At 35.2% G+C, this 22,058-nt stretch overlaps 1 protein-coding gene across 5 annotated transcripts in view; it reads right to left on the bottom strand.

Moving 5' to 3' along the window:
* The window catches only part of LOC130450110 (lethal(2) giant larvae protein), a 38,889-nt gene that overhangs the window by 3,401 nt on the left and 13,430 nt on the right, over positions 1-22,058 (bottom strand). For 2 of the 5 annotated variants that reach the window (XM_056788309.1, XM_056788308.1), the window contains exons 3-16: positions 16,817-16,997; positions 14,566-14,806; positions 9,166-9,383; positions 8,840-9,066; positions 5,375-5,585; positions 5,064-5,315; positions 4,156-4,437; positions 3,911-4,099; positions 3,564-3,848; positions 3,249-3,390; positions 2,973-3,172; positions 1,512-1,683; positions 1,209-1,458; positions 917-1,157 (exon numbers count right to left, since the gene is read on the bottom strand). In XM_056788309.1, coding sequence (XP_056644287.1) covers positions 917-1,157; positions 1,209-1,458; positions 1,512-1,683; positions 2,973-3,172; positions 3,249-3,390; positions 3,564-3,848; positions 3,911-4,099; positions 4,156-4,437; positions 5,064-5,315; positions 5,375-5,585; positions 8,840-9,066; positions 9,166-9,383; positions 14,566-14,806; positions 16,817-16,997 — 3,091 coding nt within the window. Of the gene's footprint in view, positions 1-916; positions 1,158-1,208; positions 1,459-1,511; positions 1,684-2,972; positions 3,173-3,248; positions 3,391-3,563; positions 3,849-3,910; positions 4,100-4,151; positions 4,438-5,063; positions 5,316-5,374; positions 5,586-8,839; positions 9,067-9,165; positions 9,384-14,565; positions 14,807-16,816; positions 16,998-22,058 lie in introns of all 5 variants that reach the window. The other 3 variants (XM_056788306.1, XM_056788307.1, XM_056788310.1) reach the window with 2 other exon arrangements.

Genomic DNA, 22,058 nt, shown 5'->3' with positions numbered 1-22,058 from the left:
TGTTTTTTCATTACAACGCCTAAAATTTTGATAACGAACGTATGGATACTCTTATTTCGTTCCAGAGGACTAAATAACGTTAGTTTTAAGTATTCATTGGGGTGGTTACGGCGGGTGGGCGGTTTTTTATCAAATTAGCCCTTTGGTTGAGTACAGGCAGAAGCGTTTGCGGGGAGGGCGGTTCGTCATAGGGGTGTCGATGTGACAGAAAGGAAAAAAAACCCCAAAAATTTGTCAAAATTGAAATCAATCTGCATAAAAACTATCTGAGATCAATAATCAATCGAACTCGGCTATTTTGAAAATGGTATCGATAAAGAAATCGATTTTGATGAGGCTTTTCCCAAATTTGCTGAAGCCAAAGTTGGTAAAAGGAAGTTTTAAGGTTAAAAAAATCAAAGTGACAGATGTCAGGTTGGTAACACTGCTACTAGAGTTTTGATTTAACCAGAGTTGGTAATTTAAATTGTTTGTTTTTTTTTTACTGGAAAATATACTCAAATTGATTTCCGAGGGGGTGGCAAGATAATATCCCGCCCCGGGCGCCACAAGACCTCGGTACGCCTCTGGATACAAGTCGAGTTTATTATATAATTTATGATCAATATTTGTGCGTATTAATCGACAAGTTTGATACGAGAAACATTTGAAATCAATATCTTATATAAAAAAAAAAAATTACTTCAACTTTAACCCTGTATATTTCTGACAAATACGCAACTGAAATAATCTAATACAAACTGTCATTTAGACAGACGTTTTCTCAATCGATTTATGTCAAAAATACACCGATATGTCAACTAGTTTAGGAAATATCAAATTTTTTATACAAGCATGTCGACTTTTGGATTTTTTGACAAAAATTATGGCAGGTAACAGAAACGTATAAACCGGAAACAAAAAAAGCAACACTCACTAGCCTCTTGACCTGTCGCGACCGTGGTAGTAGTATTCGTCGTTGTAACACCTTCTTGATTGTTACTATTACTCACAATTGTAGTAACAGTTTTCGTAACGCTCACACTGTTAAGTTTCCTCGCTAAATCCTCACCTGAACCGAGGTGATCCTTAACGCTATCTATTGTTATATCTCCGACGCTACTAGATACCGTAACGTTATGTAACGTTTCGTCGCCGTTAGTCCTCGCATCTTCAGACTGAAAATACCAAACAATTTTTAATTATTCCAAAATAAAATCGATATTTACTTTATCTGCTACGCTGCCTTCTTTACTTTCGGCGTTTCCGTTAACTAATGGTGATTCGGTGGCGGTTTCCAAAATCTCTTCGGTTTCTTCCCCTTCGGGCGTATCTTCGTCTCTTGCTCCGGCGGGCAATGGCAGATAGCATCTGGCCATAGTTACGCTACTAGTTGCCAACGACAGCCTTTGAAGTTCCGATGAGGAATGAAGATAAAGAGCCTGAGCATCTTTCGTAAATACCAGGGAAGATATTCCACTGAAATTGAGATTGGTTAGAAAATTAAACGCGGATATCCAGTTTCTACTTACTTTATATCTTCTCTTTTGATAGCTGCGGCGTTTAGTTGCCTTTTCAGATCCGGAATGCTCAGGACTAAACAGTCGCCCATGTTGGTTAAACAGAGTAAATCGACTTCGGAATGTTGCACGTTGTCTACGTTACAACTGAAATTTGCGAATGCCATCCTCCTTACTCGAGCCCCTAAAAAATATTTACAAATTTGAGTCAATGAATTAACAATTAGAAGAGAAAAATCCACATAGATCAGATTATGGGTTACATTGCACTGAAACCTTATGAGGTGTAGGTAGTTTGGTTCTACTCTGATCCAAAAACTTATTGGATCTAGCATAATCATAATTATGAAGGAACGTTTTGGAGTGATCCAGCTTGGAAAGGCAAGTCCAGAGGGATTTCCGTTTGGGGTTTCCTCTTTTTTTCTTCCCAATACCCACAAAATCTATCCTGTAAGGAATTTATGAGGTGTAGGTAGTTTGGTTTTACTCAGATCCAAAAACTTATTGGATCTAGCTTAATCAGAGATCTGGAGGAACTTTTGGAATGATCCAGATTGGGAAAGCAACACCAAAGCGTTTTCTATTCAAGTTTTCTTCTTTTTCCTTCCCAATCCCCACAAAATGTATCTTGTAAGGAAAGTATGAGGTGTAGGTAGTTTGGGTTTACTCAGATCCAAATATTTATTGGATCCAGCATAATCAGAATTGTGAAGAAACGTTTTGGAGTGATCTAGCTTGGGAAGGCAAGTCCAGAGGGATTTCCGTTTAGGATTTCCTCTTTTTTCTTCCCAATACCCACAAAATGTATCTTGTAAGGAATTTATGAGGTGTAGGTAGTTTGGTTCTACTCTGATCCAAAAACTTATTGGATCTAGCTTAATCAGAGATCTGGAGGAACTTTTGGAATGATCCAGATTGGGAAAGCAACACCAAAGCGTTTTCTATTCAAGTTTTCTTCTTTTTCCTTCCCAATCCCCACAAAATGTATCTTGTAAGGAAAGTATGAGGTGTAGGTAGTTTGGGTTTACTCAGATCCAAATATTTATTGGATCCAGCATAATCAGAATTGTGAAGAAACGTTTTGGAGTGATCCAGCTTGGGAAGGCAAGTCCAGAGGGATTTCCGTTTAGGATTTCCTCTTTTTTCTTCCCAATACCCACAAAATGTATCTTGTAAGGAATTTATGAGGTGTAGGTAGTTTGGTTTTACTCAGATCCAAAAACTTATTGGATCTAGCATAATCAGAGATCTGGAGGAACTTTTGGAATGATCCAGATTGGGAAAACAACTTCCCAAGTCTCACAAAATCTATCACTTAAGGAAATTATGAGGTGTGGGTAGCTTGGGTTTACTCAGATCTCCAAATACTTATTGGATCCAGCATAATCAGAGTTTCTAAGGAACTTTTGGAGTGATCCTGTTTGGAAAGACAACTCCGGAGTGTTTTTTTCTTTTACTTTGATGATAACTCACCTTCGTGCGCTGTCAATTTATATTTACCAAACGGTTTCAAACTCGGCAGGGTGAATATTTTGAATTGTTCTTCTGACGCAATTACAACTCGGTGTGCTTGGGTAGTATCGGGAAGAGGTGCGACGCCTTTTTCTACTTCTAACGGTTCTGGAAGAGGTTTACTCGATCCGTCCAATACGGCTATTCCTATCACCGGAGCCCTGAATTCATGAATTCCAAAAAAATATAAAAAACGATACGGAATATCACATATCGTGATAACACTGGGGTGCTTACCTATGTTTCAACTGAATTTCTTTGGCTAACTGACAAGTGACATCGTCGGTATCCCTTTTAGAAGAAGAAGGTACCGTTATGGTAAAGGCGTAAACAGTACCGTTATTTGTTGCTGCCCATAAAGTAGGATTGGTATTTTGTACTAAAACAAATTTGAATAATATATAAAGGGGATCCACAAAACACCGTACGGTCAAGCTAAGTTGGAAGCAAAAAGATTCCTTTGGTTGGGGATGGTAGTTAAATGAAAATGATCCTTTAATAAGGGAAGAAGGAGTGAAAAGGAAAATAGGAATAGGCAAATTTTATTCTTACCGCTAACTAGAAACGTCCTAGCAAAGTACAAACACCTAACGTATGATCCCATAGAATCATCGGCTGGTCTGGCTTCGATCTGTCTCTCTACAGGTTTAGCTTCCAACATTTCTTCAGTTGCCGGTGTCGATCTTTTACCTTGTGGAGATGTAGCTGTCTTTTTGTCGTCTTTAGTAGCGTTACGACGCTGGGAACGACCTTTCCTCAAACGTCTGAACGATTCTCTCAAAGATTTTTTGAAAGACTTTCGTCGAGATATGGGAGTATCGCCCGTTCCTGTGAGATCTAAAACAAAAACGTTCAATCCGAACAATATATCGATATAAGATGAAAAAATAGGATCTTACCGTTGGGATTTAATGTACATTTAACCATAATGGGTTTGTTTTTGACGTAATCGAGTAATGCGAGTCCGTGGGCTGTTCCTACGGACACCAATCCCCAATCGGCTTGTAAAACTGAACATGTGATAGCTGCTGGTGGATGAACTTGAAGAATTGTAGTAGCTTGAAAACCTCTAGGCTGAGATAGACTACCTATAAACACAATTTGGTATCATGTTAATATCGAACGCTCGGATACAAACACTTGCCTTGTCTAGGCGATAATTGCCCGTGTCCTTTCCATACGAAACCATCTCTATCGCTAACAATATTCATTAGAGAGAATTTTAAAGGTTCATCCAATACTTCAGTATCGAATTTGGCGATGACAGTTTGACCAGCAGTACCACTAACGACTAAAGTACCCGATAAAGGACAAAGTGTTATCCTTTTCACCGCCAATCTGGGATCATCCGAATAGGGATCGAAGATACCAGTTTTCCTGAAAGGCGGCCATTCGTCTTCTAAATCTTCGGGATCAGGATGCACTTCTAAAAAAAAAAAAACAAACAAAGTACTGTTAGGTTTCTTTTATCCATCGAGGGTAAAACGATTCTGGTATCAGACAATAGATATTGTAGAATATTAAAATTCGGCGAAGTGTTGAAATACCCGGAATTCGTTTGTTTGTTTTTATGACAAGCGGTTTATTTACATTTTAGGAAAGTTTATTTATTCGTTTTGTTTGCCTACTTTCTTACAGTCGCAATAATATGAAACAAAAATTGAGTAATCCCGAGACGATACGTTAATGGAGGGTAAAATAAGGGATACTTAACTAGATGATTACCTCTGTCTGGGTTATATTGACCGTTGGAGTGATCAGTGGACGTTATAGCCATTATAAATAGTGTAAAGAAGAAGAAGAGCATCTGCTCTGGCGTCGCTTCACCTTGACGTCGTCAAATATTGGGGAACGATTCGAAATAAATAAGAATAGAAACTTTATTCCGGGTTGGAAATGCTCGAAAGTTTCCAAGGTAACGCAACGGACCCCGAGTCCCGTACTAACCTTTACTCAAGTTATATTGTATATTATCAATGTTTTTATCGACAATGACGGAAAATCTGACACGATTTCATTCGAACAACCATAGATAAATGTGAAAAAAGTCACCTTCCAAATCTTCTCCGGAGAAAAATTGCGCGGTACTGAATTTATAAACGAAAGTAAGCGTAACACCTCCCACGTCCCAAAATTTGACGGTACCGTCTTCGTGGCCGGTTAACAACAATTCCCGTTTCGGTTTGGCTCCTTTGGCGCAAAGTAAACCGCCGCCGTCGATCGGCCACGGACGGTTCGAATACAAATGGCTGGTTTGTACTTTACCGGCGTCTTTAATATGTTCCCACAACTCCTCCGGTACGCCTAAAAAAAAAAAAAAATGGAGTAAGAAATCCGGATACAATTCGAAGTTTATAGTTTACCCGAGACGTATTGACTGCAAGTAATGGCGGAAGCGTGTAACGACGACAAATACGGCAAATCCATCATCTTCCAATTCTCGTCTTTTAAATCGATAGCCACTAATTCTTCTTCTGCTAATACCAACAACGTTTCCGGTTCTTCTTCTACACTGCCATTATTAGCTGCCGAATCATCTCGATTTTTCGATTCGATTAAAAGAAAATCGATAATCTACAACAAAAAAATAATAAGGGAGGGTTTGTTACGATTAAATTATATTTTAAACGAACATGCAAAGTAAAAAAGAAAACAATTTACTACGCTATCAAGAGTCCTTCGACTCTTCCATAGGTTAAAGGATCAGTGTTACGGTTCTAGGATTATGTAACGGAAGGATTCTAATTAGAACTTCCTTTTTTTATTAATCGGATTGTTAAATAAGCGAATAACCAAACAAAATCGTTTCGAACATCACCTCTTCTTCTCTTATTCTCTTTCGAAACGCCTGTTTCTAGTATAGAATGTAATAACCAGAGATCTGTGAGTAAAGAAGTTCCTTCGAAAGTTTATTCCATCAAATTAAAGAGGTGATATTTGGAGAGGTGACACTATGGACTAATAACATGCAAAAAGAAAGTAACGCTGATTCTAACCTACGTGTACCTTATTTCCAACTTGTTCGGCGTCACTTTCACTATCGTTTTCAGATTTTTCTATCCCAATCTGCCCGTAATAGAAACATAAATACATGTGAGCATCATTACAGACAATTTATAACCAATAAATAATAGTATCAGTCTATTTGGGTTAATTTAAGAAAAAAAAAGACCCTCTTCTTTTTTCTAACACTTTTTTGCTCATACTGTATCTAAAATTTTCACAATAATTATAATCTAGACCAACTATTTCCGGTTTTCCCTTACTTCTATTCTTGTTAGTCTAGTTAGACCTAACCTAACCTAATCTAGCCTAACCTAACCTAATATTAACCAAAGTTGTCTTCTTTTTTATAAGTTCATTACCATTCCTTCTCCCCCATTCAATGTCTTACATTTGCACCAATGAATTGCAAAAGATCTGATTCCTAACCTCTACAGTCTTATCTTAGAACGCACTGTTTGGTTTTGGGGACCAATGGTTTCAATCCTCCTCAACTTTTTCTGTTTTTGCTCGTTTTGATACTTCCTAAATCTTCCTCGAAACTTGTTTCCACCTTTTTATGGTTTCATTCATTATTTTATGATCTATTCTTCTCCCTAGTACGATAACCATAAGTTAGAAGTCCAATTTATGGTTTCTCTTATGGTTGTCTTCCTTCCTACTTCAGTTTCTATCCTCAGCTCTCTGTAGGACTTTTCTTTCCATTATCTCTTTTTCCCTTTCATTTAATGTCCAACATTGGCTTCCACGATTTGCAGAAGAACTGTTTTATATACTGTACAGTCTTAGTTCAACAGTTTTTGTCTTTGAGGACTCATGTTATCCACACTCTCCATTGATTTTCTCCAATTTCGTCTGTAGTTACTCGCTAATTCGTCGCTTTAGCACTTCTTCCAAGCTTGCTTCTACTTTTTAATTGGTTTACTCATCATTTTATGATCTGTTCTTTTCCCTAGTTCGATAACCGTAATCTAGAAGACCAATTTCTGGTTTCTCTTCCTTCTATGTTGGTTATAGTCCAGTTTCTGTCTTCACCTCTCCAAATATTCACCAAAGTACTCCATTATCTCCCGTTTCCTTTTATTTAATGTCCAATATTTGCTTCCATGGATCACAGAAGACCAGATTTCCACTCCAAACCCTCTTAGGTACCTATGGTATCAATCTTCTCCATTAAGGTCCTCCAACTTTTTCTGTATTTATTCGTCTTGATACTCTCTCCACTTTCACATGGGTTTACTCATCATTTTATGTTCTATTCTTCTCCCTAGTTCGATAACCGTAATCTAGAAGACCAATTTCTGGTTTCTCTTCCTTCTATGTTGGTTATAGTCCAGTTTCTGTCTTCACCTCTCCAAATATTCACCAAAGTACTCCATTATCTCCCGTTTCCTTTTATTTAATGTCCAATATTTGCTTCCATGGATCACAGAAGACCAGATTTCCACCACAAACCGTCTTAGGTACCTATGGTATCAATCTTCTCCATTAAGGTCCTCCAACTTTTTCTGTATTTATTCGTCTTGATACTCTCTCCACTTTCACATGGGTTTACTCATCATTTTATGTTCTATTCTTCTCCCTAGTTCGATAACCGTAATCTAGAAAGACCAATTTCTGGTTTCTCTTCCTTCTATGTTGGTTATAGTCCAGTTTCTGTCTTCACCTCTCCAAATATTCACCAAAGTACTCCATTATCTCCCGTTTCCTTTTATTTAATGTCCAATATTTGCTTCCATGGATCACAGAAGACCAGATTTCCACTCCAAACCCTCTTAGGTACCTATGGTATCAATCTTGTCCATTAAGGTCCTCCAACTTTTTCTGTATTTATTCGTCTTGATACTCTCTCCACTTTCACATGGGTTTACTCATCATTTTATGATCTATTCTTCTCCCTAGTTCGATAACCGTAATCTAGATAACCAATTTCTGGTTTCTCGTTTAGTTGTCTTCCTTCTAACCTCATTCTTCTTTTTAACTTCCGTCTTCAGCTCTCTAAAGTACTCTTCTTCTCATTATCTCTTCTCTTCTATTTAATGTCCAACATTTATTTCTTTCCAACACCTGTTTTCGATCACGTACAGTCTTAGTTTACGGTTTTTGGTCTTGCGGACTCATGGTATCAATCCCATCGGTTTGTTTCCTCCAACTCTTTATGTATTAGTCATTTTAGTAGTTTCTGAATCTTGTTTGTTTTCACTTTCTTATGAATTTACTTTTCTTCTTCTCTTTTATGACCAATTTATATAAAAGATTTACAGAAGTTATTCTTCTTCTCAAATAAGATCATTTCGTCTTCTTTTTTATGATTTAGTGTTCAATATTTACATCTACGGTACAGTAGTAGGCCGGATGACTATCATGTGTAGTCCTTGTTAGTATTATTTATAGATTTGTAGCTAAAATGCTTTATTCTGACTCTATTTTTTTTTCTCGTAGTCTCTATAAAAAGTTTTTTACCATATCGGGGTTGGTATTTTCATTTTATGACATAACCACCATAATGTATACGGTTAATTTCCAATTTCCCATACAACTACACTATTTTTAATTTTATTTGTTTTCTCCGGGGTGTGTTTTCATTTATTTGGTATTTTTTTATGTCTAGTTTTGTTTTCCTATTGATACATCATGTGGAAAATGTCTGACTTCAACCAGGTCAAGTTAGTATTCGACTAATTGCTAAAATGTTAAAATACCATAACAAAAATGCGACAAATATACAAAAAAAAATTAGTAATTGATCAAATCAGATACGATGCAACTTACAAAATTACAAATGACCTTTAAACCTCATGTTTCCTTTAGTTAGTACTACTCACTTTGCTGGTGAAATCGAACGCAACGTGTTTTTCTCCATGGGCAACCGAAACTGTATATTTATCGCTGTAGGATCTCGGTAATCCACCGGAAAACACCAAAAGTTGTTCGTCTTCCAATTTCCTGCTCAATAGTTTCGGAATTGATTTGCAAGCGTAGGGTCCGTAAGTTGCAGTTGGTTCCCCGATGGGCTTTTCGCACTGATCTACGTTCCATTCCATGTAGCTACCTAAAATTGTAAATCGATAAGGTATTCGAGCTCTGGTAACGATTATATAAACGAGTTGATGTAAAATTACCCATAAAAAAATATCTAACTAGTACTCACCGTCATTATGGGAACTCATAAAATTCCTTCCGTCATCTTTCCAACATAAACATTCTAATTGTTGATTGGCAATGAAAGTTTTAACCGCCGTATTATCGATTCTGTTCCAAAGGACAATAAGGCCTCTATTGTAACCTACTAGAATATTATTCGGTTGATCTGGTTGTTCGAAGATTGATTCTACGGCTCCTGGGTTCAACTTGTAATCCTGCGGAACACTAAAAATAAATAAATTAATTAGTTGAATGTTAAATCGATTGTTATTAATGTAGAGATACACTGAAAACAAAATTAGTATTGGGATTGGTCGGATTTTGTTTTTTTGTGAAACAGAATTATTCAAAATATGAAGAAAATATTTTTCTCGGTGTAGAATTATTTTTTTTTCCTATGAAATACCTCAAATTATTACAATTTTAACACAATACAAGCAGGAGTTACTTCAAGGTAGTCTTCTTCTTGCGCTGATGGGCACACAATAGACCTACCAGGTGTTAATAATGCCAAATGTCACCGTAGTGAGTTATAATAATCAAAATTCACTGGGAAAATTGACACTAAAGTGAATAATGGAAATAAAAATAAGCTCAAGTGATTTATATGTAAAGAAAATATGAACAGAGCAGACCTAAAGGGTTTAGGGATACATAGATACTCTAGTCAGTCATATATTCAAATTTTGGTACATCAGATTATCCAAGCTACCACTAGAAGACAAGTTTCTACCCTACAAGACCATTATCGAAGCTTTTAGAGCATTTCCGAAACACACAAACTCAATGCGAAGACAAATAATTAAATTTTATAAAAAAATCTGACTGATCTGATGTTCCGAACTACCTCTAGAAGACAAGTTTCTATCTTACAAGACCATCATCAGACCTTAGTCGTAATTTAGTACAAATTAGTCCTTATTATCATCGAACTGTCATTGTGGGACAAATTGAGCAGGACAATGGACTCGATGTAATGGTTTCTGCTTTCCTAAGGTCTCTAAATATATAAAAACTAAAAAGGAATTGACTAGTGGTTGTAGAAATTGTAATTTTTTTTATTTTAGAGCATTTCCGAAACACACAAACTCAATGCGAAGACAAATAATTAAATTTTATATAAAAATCTGACTGATCTGATGTTCCGAACTACCTCTAGAAGACAAGTTTCTATCTTACAAGACCATCATTAGACCTTAGTCGTAATTTAGTACAAATTTGTCTTTATTATCATCGAACTGTCATTGTGGGACAAATTGAGCAGGACAATGGACTCGATGTAATGGTTTCTGCTTTCCTAAGGTCTGTAAATATATAAAAACTAAAAAGGAATTGACTAGTGGTTGTAGAAATTGTAATTTTTTTTATTTTAGAGCATTTCCGAAACACACAAACTCAATGCGAAGACAAATAATTAAATTTTATAAAAAAATCTGACTGATCTGATGTTCCGAACTACCTCTAGAAGACAAGTTTCTATCTTACAAGACCATCATCAGACCTTAGTCGTAATTTAGTACAAATTAGTCCTTATTATCATCGAACTGTCATTGTGGGACAAATTGAGCAGGACAATGGACTCGATGTAATGGTTTCTGCTTTCCTAAGGTCTCTAAATATATAAAAACTAAAAAGGAATTGACTAGTGGTTGTAGAAATTGTAATTTTTTTTATTTTAGAGCATTTCCGAAACACACAAACTCAATGCGAAGACAAATAATTAAATTTTATAAAAAAATCTGACTGATCTGATGTTCCGAACTACCTCTAGAAGACAAGTTTCTATCTTACAAGACCATCATCAGACCTTAGTCGTAATTTAGTACAAATTAGTCCTTATTATCATCGAACTGTCATTGTGGGACAAATTGAGCAGGACAATGGACTCGATGTAATGGTTTCTGCTTTCCTAAGGTCTCTAAATATATAAAAACTAAAAAGGAATTGACTAGTGGTTGTAGAAATTGTAATTTTTTTTATTTTAGAGCATTTCCGAAACACACAAACTCAATGCGAAGACAAATAATTAAATTTTATAAAAAAATCTGACTGATCTGATGTTCCGAACTACCTCTAGAAGACAAGTTTCTATCTTACAAGACCATCATCAGACCTTAGTCGTAATTTAGTACAAATTAGTCCTTATTATCATCGAACTGTCATTGTGGGACAAATTGAGCAGGACAATGGACTCGATGTAATGGTTTCTGCTTTCCTAAGGTCTCTAAATATATAAAAACTAAAAAGGAATTGACTAGTGGTTGTAGAAATTGTAATTTTTTTTATTTTAGAGCATTTCCGAAACACACAAACTCAATGCGAAGACAAATAATTAAATTTTATAAAAAAATCTGACTGATCTGATGTTCCGAACTACCTCTAGAAGACAAGTTTCTATCTTACAAGACCATCATCAGACCTTAGTCGTAATTTAGTACAAATTAGTCCTTATTATCATCGAACTGTCATTGTGGGACAAATTGAGCAGGACAATGGACTCGATGTAATGGTTTCTGCTTTCCTAAGGTCTGTAAATATATAAAAACTAAAAAGGAATTGACTAGTGGTTGTAGAAATTGTAATTTTTTTTATTTTAGAGCATTTCCGAAACACACAAACTCAATGCGAAGACAAATAATTAAATTTTATAAAAAAATCTGACTGATCTGATGTTCCGAACTACCTCTAGAAGACAAGTTTCTATCTTACAAGACCATCATCAGACCTTAGTCGTAATTTAGTACAAATTAGTCCTTATTATCATCGAACTGTCATTGTGGGACAAATTGAGCAGGACAATGGACTCGATGTAATGGTTTCTGCTTTCCTAAGGTCTCTAAATATATAAAAACTAAAAAGGAATTGACTAGTGGTTGTAGAAATTGTAATTTTTTTTATTTTAGAGCATTTCCGAAACACACAAACTCAATGCGAAGACAAATAATTAAATTTTATAAAAAAATCTGACTGATCTGATGTTCCGAACTACCTCTAGAAGACAAGTTTCTATCTTACAAGACCATCATCAGACCTTAGTCGTAATTTAGTACAAATTAGTCCTTATTATCATCGAACTGTCATTGTGGGACAAATTGAGCAGGACAATGGACTCGATGTAATGGTTTCTGCTTTCCTAAGGTCTCTAAATATATAAAAACTAAAAAGGAATTGACTAGTGGTTGTAGAAATTGTAATTTTTTTTATTTTAGAGCATTTCCGAAACACACAAACTCAATGCGAAGACAAATAATTAAATTTTATAAAAAAATCTGACTGATCTGATGTTCCGAACTACCTCTAGAAGACAAGTTTCTATCTTACAAGACCATCATCAGACCTTAGTCGTAATTTAGTACAAATTAGTCCTTATTATCATCGAACTGTCATTGTGGGACAAATTGAGCAGGACAATGGACTCGATGTAATGGTTTCTGCTTTCCTAAGGTCTGTAAATATATAAAAACTAAAAAGGAATTGACTAGTGGTTGTAGAAATTGTAATTTTTTTTATTTTAGAGCATTTCCGAAACACACAAACTCAATGCGAAGACAAATAATTAAATTTTATAAAAAAATCTGACTGATCTGATGTTCCGAACTACCTCTAGAAGACAAGTTTCTATCTTACAAGACCATCATCAGACCTTAGTCGTAATTTAGTACAAATTAGTCCTTATTATCATCGAACTGTCATTGTGGGACAAATTGAGCAGGACAATGGACTCGATGTAATGGTTTCTGCTTTCCTAAGGTCTGTAAATATATAAAAACTAAAAAGGAATTGACTAGTGGTTGTAGAAATTGTAATTTTTTTTATTTTAGAGCATTTCCGAAACACACAAACTCAATGCGAAGACAAATAATTAAATTTTATAAAAAAATCTGACTGATCTGATGTTCCGAACTACCTCTAGAAGACAAGTTTCTATCTTACAAGACCATCATCAGACCTTAGTCGTAATTTAGTACAAATTAGTCCTTATTATCATCGAACTGTCATTGTGGGACAAATTGAGCAGGACAATGGACTCGATGTAATGGTTTCTGCTTTCCTAAGGTCTCTAAATATATAAAAACTAAAAAGGAATTGACTAGTGGTTGTAGAAATTGTAATTTTTTTTATTTTAGAGCATTTCCGAAACACACAAACTCAATGCGAAGACAAATAATTAAATTTTATAAAAAAATCTGACTGATCTGATGTTCCGAACTACCTCTAGAAGACAAGTTTCTATCTTACAAGACCATCATCAGACCTTAGTCGTAATTTAGTACAAATTAGTCCTTATTATCATCGAACTGTCATTGTGGGACAAATTGAGCAGGACAATGGACTCGATGTAATGGTTTCTGCTTTCCTAAGGTCTCTAAATATATAAAAACTAAAAAGGAATTGACTAGTGGTTGTAGAAATTGTAATTTTTTTTATTTTAGAGCATTTCCGAAACACACAAACTCAATGCGAAGACAAATAATTAAATTTTATAAAAAAATCTGACTGATCTGATGTTCCGAACTACCTCTAGAAGACAAGTTTCTATCTTACAAGACCATCATCAGACCTTAGTCGTAATTTAGTACAAATTAGTCCTTATTATCATCGAACTGTCATTGTGGGACAAATTGAGCAGGACAATGGACTCGATGTAATGGTTTCTGCTTTCCTAAGGTCTGTAAATATATAAAAACTAAAAAGGAATTGACTAGTGGTTGTAGAAATTGTAATTTTTTTTATTTTAGAGCATTTCCGAAACACACAAACTCAATGCGAAGACAAATAATTAAATTTTATAAAAAAATCTGACTGATCTGATGTTCCGAACTACCTCTAGAAGACAAGTTTCTATCTTACAAGACCATCATCAGACCTTAGTCGTAATTTAGTACAAATTAGTCCTTATTATCATCGAACTGTCATTGTGGGACAAATTGAGCAGGACAATGGACTCGATGTAATGGTTTCTGCTTTCCTAAGGTCTCTAAATATATAAAAACTAAAAAGGAATTGACTAGTGGTTGTAGAAATTGTAATTTTTTTTATTTTAGAGCATTTCCGAAACACACAAACTCAATGCGAAGACAAATAATTAAATTTTATAAAAAAATCTGACTGATCTGATGTTCCGAACTACCTCTAGAAGACAAGTTTCTATCTTACAAGACCATCATTAGACCTTAGTCGTAATTTAGTACAAATTTGTCTTTATTATCATCGAACTGTCATTGTGGGACAAATTGAGCAGGACAATGGACTCGATGTAATGGTTTCTGCTTTCCTAAGGTCTCTAAATATATAAAAATTGAAAAGAAATTAATTTACAGCGTTTCCAAAACATTTCAACAGCAAAATCTGGAACCATTCCTGTAATTTTACATCAAAATTTATTACTCATTTGATCAAAACTTACTTTTGCATTACAACATCCTGATAAATGATATCGGGGGTCATGGTGAATGTATTTAATTCTAATAAATATATATTGCCCCCTTCTGTGCCCAAAAGTAAGTGTTTCCCAGCAGATTCCAAACACATGGTCGATATGGTTTTCAACTTTCCCTCCAAAGCTTGCGATTTCACTTCTACGAGGGAACTTTTGTTGACTTCCCACAGGTGTAAGGAATTGTCATCGCAAAGGGAAACAACTCTACCTGCATATTGAAAAATAAAATTCTTTAACACGTCGACTGCCAATTACGAATAGAGATTTTAGAAATAACGTGAAAAAACGATTAATCATTACCGAAATCTAACACCAGCGGTTTCTATTATATAAAAAAAACATTTAGAATTTTTTTTTTAAATCAAAAAGTTTCAATAACATACAGGGTGTACAAAACTGCTTGACACTGCAAACCAAGATACCAATTCTATTGATTCGGTGCTGCTGGTTGCAAGTTTTGGTTCAACAACCAAGAAAATGTCACCCATAAACGAATTTGGAGTTAAGGATCAAAATGGAGTCTATCGAGTGAGATTTAACTGATTTATTGTTGATTTACGATTCTTGGTGATGATCTTGGAGGGTCGGTAACCATCCAAACGAAGTGAATGAATGGAGAAAGAGCAACAAAGATCTGTAGAAGGAAAGGAGAAGGAAAAATAGCTTAGACGCGTTAGAATAAGATGAAAGATGAGGTTATAGTTATAAGGGATCAAAATGGAGTCTATCGAGTGAGATTTAACTGATTTCTTGTTGATTTACGATTCTTGGTGATGATCTTGGAGGGTGGGTAACCATCCAAACGGAGTGAATGAATGGAGAAAGAGCAACAAAGATCTGTAGAAGGAAAGGAGAAGGAAAAATAGCTTAGACGCGTTAGAATAAGATGAAAGATGAGGTTATAGTTATAAGGGATCAAAATGGAGTCTATCGAGTGAGATTTAACTGATTTATTGTTGATTTACGATTCTTGGTGATGATCTTGGAGGGTGGGTAACCATCCAAACGGAGTGAATGAATGGAGAAAGAGCAACAAAGATCTGTAGAAGGAAAGGAGAAGGAAAAATAGCTTAGACGCGTTAGAATAAGATGAAAGATGAGGTTATAGTTATAAGGGATCAAAATGGAGTCTATCGAGTGAGATTTAACTGATTTATTGTTGATTTACGATTCTTGGTGATGATCTTGGAGGGTCGGTAACCATCCAAACGGAGTGAATGAATGGAGAAAGAGCAACAAAGATCTGTAGAAGGAAAGGAGAAGGAAAAATAGCTTAAACGCGTTAGAATAAGATGAAAGATGAGGTTATAGTTATAAGGGATCAAAATGGAGTCTATCGAGTGAGATTTAACTGATTTCTTGTTGATTTACGATTCTTGGTGATGTTCTTGGAGGGTCGGTAACCATCCAAACGGAGTGAATGAATGGAGAAAGAGCAACAAAGATCTGTAGAAGGAAAGGAGAAGGAAAAATAGCTTAGACGCGTTAGAATAAGATGAAAGATGAGGTTATAGTTATAAGGGATCAAAATGGAGTCTATCGAGTGAGATTTAACTGATTTATTGTTGATTTACGATTCTTGGTGATGATCTTGGAGGGTCGGTAACCATCCAAACGGAGTGAATGAATGGAGAAAGAGCAACAAAGATCTGTAGAAGGAAAGGAGAAGGAAAAATAGCTTAAACGCGTTAGAATAAGATGAAAGATGAGGTTATAGTTATAAGGGATCAAAATGGAGTCTATCGAGTGAGATTTAACTGATTTCTTGTTGATTTACGATTCTTGGTGATGTTCTTGGAGGGTCGGTAACCATCCAAACGGAGTGAATGAATGGAGAAAGAGCAACAAAGATCTGTAGAAGGAAAGGAGAAGGAAAAATAGCTTAAACGCGTTAGAATAAGATGAAAGATGAGGTTATAGTTATAAGGGATCAAAATGGAGTCTATCGAGTGAGATTTAGCAGTTTGCTTTTATTTTTGGAGAGTTGGTAGCCATGGAGAACAGTTTTTGTAAATGGGATCAACGAAGCAACGACATAGTGTCAATGCAAGACCCATAATAAGCACGTTGCCTTGTTTTATGTCAAGCAGCGTCAAGAAGTAATAAGATTGAGTTGAAACAATCAAAATATACAGGATGGTACTGAATTATCTGTAATAAAACGCTCTGGTGTTAAATATCTCTGTAAATTGAATACTAAAAAACAAAAAAAAATCACCCTGGTTCGGAAGGAAGACTAATTTCGTAACCGCAATGGGATTTTGATGTTGCCCGTAAAATTCTACGCCCGGTTGGCCGAATACTTTGATGGCTCCCGTAGACGTTCCTATACATATTAATCGAAGAGAAGAATCCCATGCTATCGATGTAGGTTTGTGGGGAAAACCGTGCTGAAGAGTCTGTAAACAATAATTAATCATCTTCATAATATTCTTAACGTATTTAGTCGAAAAACGAAGTATAAATCACTTTAAACGGACGATCGTTCGACTGGAGTCTATTAACTTAAGGTGGTGCTACACGACGCGTCCAATATTCGCGTTATGGCCGGACGCATCGTGTAGTAACGGCTTTAGCGTGAGATACAATTTGACTTGGGTGAAAGTAACAAAAATAATTAAATTAATTAAAAATTAAAAACATAATTCTTCGAAGGGGATTTTTAAGGAGAAAATTTGGGCAGAAAAAGGGCGAAATTCGTATCGGAAAATCAAAAAATTTCTTTTTTTTTAATTTTCGAATAATACGGTCCTGTTTTAAATGCTATTAGTATTAATTATCTTACGATACGACTGTGGAATGTTGATTTCTATTAGTAAAATTTACACAAAGACCGGAAATCGATAAATTTTCGAAATTTTTAAAAAGCGTTTATCGTCTTATGATTTTCGTTAAACAAAGAAGAAGAAAAATGCCATCCCATATTCTGAATTTTCCAAAAAATAAATTGGCTGTAAGCGCAGTGAATCCCCAGTATCGCAGCTATACTATACAGTGTGTCCACCTAAATTGGCGGCATATAATATAATATAACTTTTTTATTATTAATTTTACGGAAAAAAGTTATTCTTTATAAAAAGTTCAGCATGGTCCGAAACCTAAAATTCAATCATCAGATGTTGAATTTTTTCAGTCGTATACGAGGTTTGTCGAAAAAGACACATTTTTCGACAAAACTCGTATACGACTGAAAAAATTCAACATCTGATGATTGAATTTTAGGTTTCGGACCATGCTGAACTTTTTATAAAGAATAACTTTTTTCCGTAAAATTAATAATAAAAAAGTTATGTCCCATATATCGCCAATTTACGTGGACACACTGTATATAATAAAAAACTGTCGTTTGTATCATTTTTTTTTTGTTCTATTTAAGAATTTTCTCCACAATTAATACAATTATTTCGAAAAATGACTGGACGAAAAATTTGAATTTGAAAAATGCCGCCAAAAGCAGAAAGGAAACTGTCGTTTCAAGTAGATGGCGCTGAAACGATATATCGAGTTGGCTATGTATATAACGGGTATTTTTGAAGCAACTATCGCCATCTCTAGGTCAGACTGGGTACTTTTTGGATCGTTTTCGTACTACGTCACCGATCAGCAACTTTTTACGTTATAATTTTTTTGTTTTGCGAATTTATAATTACGTGTCGAAATTTCGATTGGATTCGTCATGAATTCCGTTCGGGAACAGATCGATATGCGAAGCGTGTACGCGTCGGATTATTAAATGGCTGTTTAACTCGAAACATCTGTTCTTTGCGGTCGGATGACGAAGCATTAGAAATGCCTCTGCTTTTTTTTTTTTTTGGAAGTCGAATTTGTAAATGTCGACGGGAAGTAATATTCTATATGACACGAATGGAAAAGTTCTCAGAAAATTCTAAGAAATTTGTGTACGTTTGACCTAACGAATCTTTTCATAAATCCCGACAATAAATCGACGAACTTTTCGCTCGTAAAATTTTTGTGGGTTCAAACAACAGGTCGCTTATCTCGAAATGACTTTGAGAATATATTTTCGATTATTTATATGAAAAACGCAACTAAAATTTCACGGGAATTCACGCCGTATTAAATTTTACCCCTTATTACGTATTTTTACGAACTCGTCCACGACGTTGACCACGAAATCGGTCCTGTTCGGTTATAACGGAAGTCTAAAATTTGGCGAATTCGTTTAATAACTATTTTTATCACTGCAGTGTCTTTTACATTGTTTTTTATACGATTTTTAAGGTTTTTTTATCCTACCTTTGTTTGTTTACTTCCTCCCTGCAGAGGAGCAGCTCCTATAGCAAAAACAACCCTAACAAATGTTATTTATACGAAAAACGCAACTAAAATTTCACGGAAATCCACGCCGTATTAAATTTTACCCCTTATTACGTATTTTTACGAACTCGTCCACGACGTTGACCATGAAACCGGTCCTGTTCGGTTATAACGGAAGTCTAAAATTTGACGAATTCGTTTAATAACTATTTTTATCACTGCAGTGTCTTTTACATTGTTTTTTATACGATTTTTAAGGTTTTTTTTATCCTATCTTTGTTTGTTTAGTTTCTCCCTACAGAGGAGCAGCTCCTATATAAAAGCCAACCCTAACAAATCTCATTTATATGAAAAACGCAACTAAAATTTCACGGAAATCCACGCCGTATTAAATTTTACCCCTTATTACGTATTTTTACGAACTCGTCCACGACGTTGACCACGAAATCGGTCCTGTTCGGTTATAACGGAAGTCTAAAATTTGGCGAATTCGTTTAATAACTATTTTTATCACTGCAGTGTCTTTTACATTGTTTTTTATACGATTTTTAAGGTTTTTTTATCCTATCTTTGTTTGTTTACTTCCTCCCTGCAGAGGAGCAGCTCCTATAGCAAAAACAACCCTAACAAATGTTATTTATACGAAAAACGCAACTAAAATTTCACGGGAATTCACGCCGTATTAAATTTTACCCCTTATTACGTATTTTTACGAACTCGTCCACGACGTTGACCATGAAACCGGTCCTGTTCGGTTATAACGGAAGTCTAAAATTTGGCGAATTCGTTTAATAACTATTTTTATCACTGCAGTGTCTTTTACATTGTTTATTATACGATTTTTAAGGTTTTTTTTATCCTATCTTTGTTTGTTTAGTTTCTCCCTACAGAGGAGCAGCTCCTATATAAAAGCCAACCCTAACAAATCTCATTTATATGAAAAACGCAACTAAAATTTCACGGAAATCCACGCCGTATTAAATTTTACCCCTTATTACGTATTTTTACGAACTCGTCCACGACGTTGACCATGAAACCGGTCCTGTTCGGTTATAACGGAAGTCTAAAATTTGGCGAATTCGTTTAATAACTATTTTTATCACTGCAGTGTCTTTTACATTGTTTTTTATACGATTTTTAAGGTTTTTTTTATCCTATCTTTGTTTGTTTAGTTTCTCCCTACAGAGGAGCAGCTCCTATATAAAAGCCAACCCTAACAAATCTCATTTATATGAAAAACGCAACTAAAATTTCACGGAAATCCACGCCGTATTAAATTTTACCCCTTATTACGTATTTTTACGAACTCGTCCACGACGTTGACCATGAAACCGGTCCTGTTCGGTTATAACGGAAGTCTAAAATTTGGCGAATTCGTTTAATAACTATTTTTATCACTGCAGTGTCTTTTACATTGTTTTTTATACGATTTTTAAGGTTTTTTTTATCCTATCTTTGTTTGTTTAGTTTCTCCCTACAGAGGAGCAGCTCCTATATAAAAGCCAACCCTAACAAATCTCATTTATATGAAAAACGCAACTAAAATTTCACGGAAATCCACGCCGTATTAAATTTTACCCCTTATTACGTATTTTTACGAACTCGTCCACGACGTTGACCATGAAACCGGTCCTGTTCGGTTATAACGGAAGTCTAAAATTTGGCGAATTCGTTTAATAACTATTTTTATCACTGCAGTGTCTTTTACATTGTTTTTTATACGATTTTTAAGGTTTTTTTATCCTACCTTTGTTTGTTTACTTCCTCCCTGCAGAGGAGCAGCTCCTATAGCAAAAACAACCCTAACAAATGTTATTTATACGAAAAACGCAACTAAAATTTCACGGAAATCCACGCCGTATTAAATTTTACCCCTTATTACGTATTTTTACGAACTCGTCCACGACGTTGACCACGAAATCGGTCCTGTTCGGTTATAACGGAAGTCTAAAATTTGGCGAATTCGTTTAATAACTATTTTTATCATTGCAGTGTCTTTTACATTGTTTTTTATACGATTTTTAAGGTTTTTTTATCCTACCTTTGTTTGTTTACTTCCTCCCTGCAGAGGAGCAGCTCCTATAGCAAAAACAACCCTAACAAATGTTATTTATACGAAAAACGCAACTAAAATTTCACGGGAATTCACGCCGTATTAAATTTTACCCCTTATTACGTATTTTTACGAACTCGTTCACGACGTTGACCATGAAACCGGTCCTGTTCGGTTATAACGGAAGTCTAAAATTTGGCGAATTCGTTTAATAACTATTTTTATCACTGCAGTGTCTTTTACATTGTTTTTTATACGATTTTTAAGGTTTTTTTTATCCTATCTTTGTTTGTTTAGTTTCTCCCTACAGAGGAGCAGCTCCTATATAAAAGCCAACCCTAACAAATCTCATTTATATGAAAAACGCAACTAAAATTTCACGGAAATCCACGCCGTATTAAATTTTACCCCTTATTACGTATTTTTACGAACTCGTCCACGACGTTGACCACGAAATCGGTCCTGTTCGGTTATAACGGAAGTCTAAAATTTGGCGAATTCGTTTAATAACTATTTTTATCACTGCAGTGTCTTTTACATTGTTTTTTATACGATTTTTAAGGTTTTTTTATCCTATCTTTGTTTGTTTACTTCCTCCCTGCAGAGGAGCAGCTCCTATAGCAAAAACAACCCCAACAAATGTTATTTATACGAAAAACGCAACTAAAATTTCACGGAAATCCACGCTGCATTAAATTTTACCCCTTATTACGTATTTTTACGAACTCGTCCACGACGTTGACCATGAAACCGGTCCTGTTCGGTTATAACGGAAGTCTAAAATTTGGCGAATTCGTTTAATAACTATTTTTATCACTGCAGTGTCTTTTAGATTGTTTTTTATACGATTTTTAAGGTTTTTTTATCCTATCTTTGTTTGTTTAGTTTCTCCCTACAGAGGAGCAGCTCCTATATAAAAGCCAACCCTAACAAATCTCATTTATATGAAAAACGCAACTAAAATTTCACGGAAATCCACGCCGTATTAAATTTTACCCCTTATTACGTATTTTTACGAACTCGTTCACGACGTTGACCATGAAACCGGTCCTGTTCGGTTATAACGGAAGTCTAAAATTTGGCGAATTCGTTTAATAACTATTTTTATCACTGCAGTGTCTTTTACATT

The sequence above is a fragment of the Diorhabda sublineata genome, chromosome 11 (genome assembly GCF_026230105.1).
Source record: "Diorhabda sublineata isolate icDioSubl1.1 chromosome 11, icDioSubl1.1, whole genome shotgun sequence".
NCBI classification, from domain to species: domain Eukaryota; kingdom Metazoa; phylum Arthropoda; class Insecta; order Coleoptera; family Chrysomelidae; genus Diorhabda; species Diorhabda sublineata.
Note: the sequence above shows the minus strand (reverse complement) of the source record. Positions and strands in the feature narration are given on the sequence as shown.